Source organism: Littorina saxatilis, unplaced genomic scaffold (genome assembly GCF_037325665.1).
Source record: "Littorina saxatilis isolate snail1 unplaced genomic scaffold, US_GU_Lsax_2.0 scaffold_1141, whole genome shotgun sequence".
NCBI classification, from domain to species: Eukaryota; Metazoa; Mollusca; class Gastropoda; order Littorinimorpha; family Littorinidae; genus Littorina; species Littorina saxatilis.
Genome location: NW_027127963.1, coordinates 15001 through 19488, shown reverse-complemented (window position 1 = coordinate 19488; position 4488 = coordinate 15001). Strand labels below are relative to the sequence as shown.

The following is a 4488-nucleotide window of genomic DNA, read 5'->3' as shown; positions in this document are numbered from 1 at the left end:
GGAACTTAATTTAGTCTGTCTCCAGCTGTTGGTAAAGCAATTAGCGTGTATAGTCATCGAGTACATATGGCTTTAATCTACCTTTAATCATGGAAACTAAGAAGCAAGAGCATTATATGTAAGGGACAGTTAGAATAGATGTCTATATCTGAACATTTTGTTTTATGTTTTACATGTCAGTCTTGAGAAGATTATAATAATGTTGTAATTCTATTAAAAGATGAACAAAGGAACTATTTTAGTCGCCAATGTGATTACTTTTGTTATTTGATTGGAAAACAGTGAGAAGGTATCATGAATATTTGATGAAAAATGTTTTTTGACATTTTCCTAAAATTTCACGTTTAGGGGGTAGGGGAGAAATATCTCATCTGGTGTCGCAACAAATCCTCTCAGGAATTCCAAATGGGGCTTGAAATTATTCAAAGGCATTGTAGTTTCTAAAAAATGAAACAGAAAACCCAAATTTGTTGAAACCTTTTACTCATCAAAGTTGACAAGCTTTGCGCACTGTGAAAATGACGGTTCGCGCCTATCAAGCATCACTACAGCCAACCTATCAAACATTGAACACTGTAACTGGTATTTTGTACAAGATTAATGATCAACGTAACTGTTTTGATTTAAAAAAAGTGGTTCTCTGTTCATTCATTGCAGCTGTGCATTGTTGTGATTGCACAGATAAATTTAGCGTTCGAGGGGGTACCCTTAAACAAAGGGGCATAAGTAGTAGTGGGAATGAGTTTTTTCGTGGCGAACTTGTTAAAACGTGTTCAGTAGACCCCAATGAATATCTCTAGCCTAATGAAGCTGGATCCTGAGGGGGGTGCACGGTAGGCCTAGCTGGCTTGGAGCCTATAAAATTAGAATGCAGTGTATGATTCTTCAAACTGTACTCGGTGTGTACAGTTATTGACGTCGGGTAGAAGGTGCTTTCGAGTTGACGTCTCGAGGCAGTTCAAGTTGAAAAGCGCTGCTTTGAAAACTCTTTCAATTAACTTAACCAAGAATTGTGGACGGGAGCTGCTGCTGAAACCCTCCCACGGTCATCTTTTGCGTGATCTTCGCTCCCTACGTCACAGTCAGTGATACGTCACCATGAGTGACGAGGAAGACCCTGTGGTTGTCATTGACAACGGCTCAGGTGTGTGCAGAGCAGGATTTGCTGGTGATGATTGTCCTTCTGTCGTCTTATCCTCTGTTGTAGGATATCCAAAACATAAGGTAAGCTTTAGAATATGATTGTGTGTGTGTGTGTGTGAGTGCGTGCGCGCGGTGTGCGAGTGTTTGTGTGTGTGTGTGTGTGTGTGTGTGTGTGTGTGTGTGTGTGTGTGTGTGTGTGTGTGTGTGTGTGTGTGTGTGTGTGTGTGTGTGTGTGTGTATGTGTGAATACGAATATACGAATAATACGAATAAACTTTATTGTCATGAAACGTAGTGTTTATAAGACACGGGAAGATAAATAACCAAATGATTACATTGTTTCTTTTTTTGGGAAGCAATTATATACAAATTCTCCCAATTTAGTTTGTACTTTGTCTACTTGCAAAAGTTGACTTGGTACATCATATGAATATATAGGTCGATTAATTTCACTCATGAAAGATTTTCGTAATTGGTTGTTTTCTATGCAGTTATCTAGAAAATGTATTTCATCTTCTATTACTCCACATGTTTCACATAATCTATTTTCCCTTGGTGTATTGCTGTATCTACCAGTTTCAATTTTCAGGTCGTGGGCACTTATTCTTAGTTTACACAACGATTGTTTATATTTTCTTTGTTTTATGCATAACAGATATGGTTCCGTTTTATAATTTGTTACTATTTTTTTATAAAAATTTAACTTTGGTGAACTTCTTATTTGACATTTCCAGAATTGTATATATTGGAGTTCCAATTTTTGACATATAACATATTTTAACATTTTGACATTAAAAGTGGACTGATTTTTCCACACATGATGTGTGTCTGTGCGTGTGTGTGTGTGTGTGTGTGTGTGTGTGTGTGTGTGTGTGTGTGTGTGTGTGTGTGTGTGTGTCCCTATTAAATAGATTCTAGCATTTCACGTTTAAGCTGTAAGAAACAAAAGCAAGCGATGCCTTGTGTCTCGATTACAAAGACCAACAATATGTCGCTTACCAAACGTACAGAAACATCTCTCGAATAATCAGTGATAACTTTTTTCCCACACAAAAAAAGAGTTACTTTTTATTATATCTGTTTCATGAAATGTTATCTTTCTTGAACCAACGTTCTGCTTGATCGTTCATACTCTCACGTTGATATTCTCCTTTTCCTCCCTCAGGGTGTGATGCTGGGAATGGCCCAGAACGACAGCTATGTCGGCAAGGACGCCCAGGAAAGGCGAGGCATCCTGGACCTTAACTACCCCATGGACCGCGGCATCATCACCGACTGGGACGACATGGAGAAGATCTGGCATCATGTCTTCTTCAACGAGCTACGCAGAGACCCCAAAGAGTCACACGTGCTATTGTCAGAGCCCATGCTCAATCCTAGAAACCATCGCGAGAAACTTTGCGAGGTCATGTTTGAGACCTTTCAGACTCCTGAGTTCTTCGTGGAGATACAACCAGTGCTGGCGTTGCACGGGAAAGGGACTGGCACTGGGACCGTTGTGGTGTCCGGAGAAGGGTTGACCCAGATACTGCCCATCTTCGAAAGCTGCGTCATTTCTGAGGCGGCTATGAGACTAGATCTCGCGGGCAAAGACCTGACTGAACACATGATGCAGCTGTTGACGCTTCGTGGGTATCGCTTCAACACTTCTGCTGATCGCGAGGCATTGAGAGACATGAAAGAAACGCACTGCTACGTGGCTGCAGATTTTGACAAAGAGGTTCTGTCCTCCAGAACATCCGCTCCATCCCTAGAACCTGTTTCTTCTTCGTTTGGGGAAAGGGTGTACCACCTCCCCGACGGCCAAGAGGTGACCATTCGCGACGAACGATTCCAGTGTCCTGAAGCCTTATTCCGTCCATGGCTTTTAGGCAAGGACTGTCCAGGACTCCACGAAGCGATATACTCGTCCATCATGAAGTCACCGATAGACACTCGCAGAAACCTGTTCGCCTATATCATCCTGAGCGGTGGTAACACTCTCTTTCCAGGGATTGCACAGAGAATGATGAGCGAGATCAGAAGCCTTGCCCCTGAAGTAAAGAGGACAGTGCGCGTTACGGAGTCCAAAGACAGAGCGGACTTTGTGTGGATCGGGGGGTCCATTCTTGGAAGTCTCTCCACGTTCGTGGGTATGAGCTTGACTAAGGCTGTGTATGAGGATGTAGGACTTTCTGCGTTGCCGAGAAGTCCTGTATAAAATAATGTGCTTTTCAGGGTTAATTCACAATTTGTCAACAGTATACTAGAGCTGATAAAACAGTCCTGCACAGTTGACGACATTACTCGTGTACAAAGAGAGGTATGTAGTTGGAACGTTTAACAAAGCTGTTGTTTCTTTTTCATCGTTTTCAACAACCAAAGATATTATCCGCCTGATTAATATCGGGCGGATAACGAACGGAGGCAACACGAAGCTGCCGCCGGAAGTGAAGTTTTTAGTTCTAATAGAAAACAACGATTGGGACTTCTTCCAGCAGTTTCTTACCTTCAGCTAAAACAATGTCTCTTACAAGACAGTGTTCTGAAGGTAAAAATAACTAGCAAATGATGTTAACCGATTTGGTATACGTCCAATAAATAACACGGACAAAATGAGTGAGACAACCGCTTTCAGCGTTGCCTTCTTTTGTAAATTAACCACTTTATATTTTTAAGTTCCCGAAATTCCACCGCAAGGCGGCGCTGAGCGTCGTCTGTCAGGTAAAATTGATAAAGTTGTTGAAAGTAAAAAAAAAGTTTTGTATCGTCTGGTGCATTTATCGGCTTTAATCGTTATTTGTGTGCGCCTGCAGCATTTCTATTTTGCTCAACAGTATCCTAGAGTTGATAAAACAGTCTTGCACAGCTGACGACATTACTCGTGTACAACGAGAGGTCTGTAATTGGAACGTTTATTTATGACAAAGCAAAACGTTACAGTTATACTTTTGTTTTGTCATAATTAAACGTTCCAATAACATAAAATGTTTTACGTTTTGGTTCTGAATTTTGAAACGTTGGCAGTCTATTTGTTTTTGCATTTGGGTTTCTGTTAAAAAAAACACACCACTGTGTCACAGCAAGACAGGAACCCGGAAACAAGGCCCATTACCCCCATTACGTTGGCTACAAAACGCATAAGCAGAACAAAATGAAAAAAAATCGATTTTTAATTGACAAATTGTTTTTAGATTTCTTCGGATGTTTTATGTTTTACGGCTGTGCGCAAACATACATGAAATAGACGAGAAAGAGCTTGTCAATGCAAAAGACCATAAAAGGAAACACTAAGGTTTTACGGAACCGTCTTTCCTCCGTACATGATCATATTCATCGCCTCAAATCTGTTGAAGCATTCACATA

The 4488-nt window shown here is 40.9% G+C and overlaps 1 protein-coding gene across 1 annotated transcript in view; it reads left to right on the top strand.

Annotated features, from left to right (window-relative positions):
* The first annotated feature begins 864 nt into the window (after nucleotides 1-864).
* LOC138956334 (actin-2-like) overlaps nucleotides 865-4488 on the top strand; it is a 3673-nt gene continuing 49 nt past the window's right edge. Inside the window, exons 1-2 of the mRNA XM_070327719.1 lie at nucleotides 865-1224; nucleotides 2309-4488. The exon at nucleotides 2309-4488 is cut by the window's right edge and continues 49 nt beyond it. Of these exons, the coding sequence (XP_070183820.1) occupies nucleotides 1099-1224; nucleotides 2309-3343 (1161 nt within the window). The 5' untranslated portion in view covers nucleotides 865-1098 and the 3' untranslated portion in view covers nucleotides 3344-4488. The remainder of the gene's footprint in view (nucleotides 1225-2308) is intronic.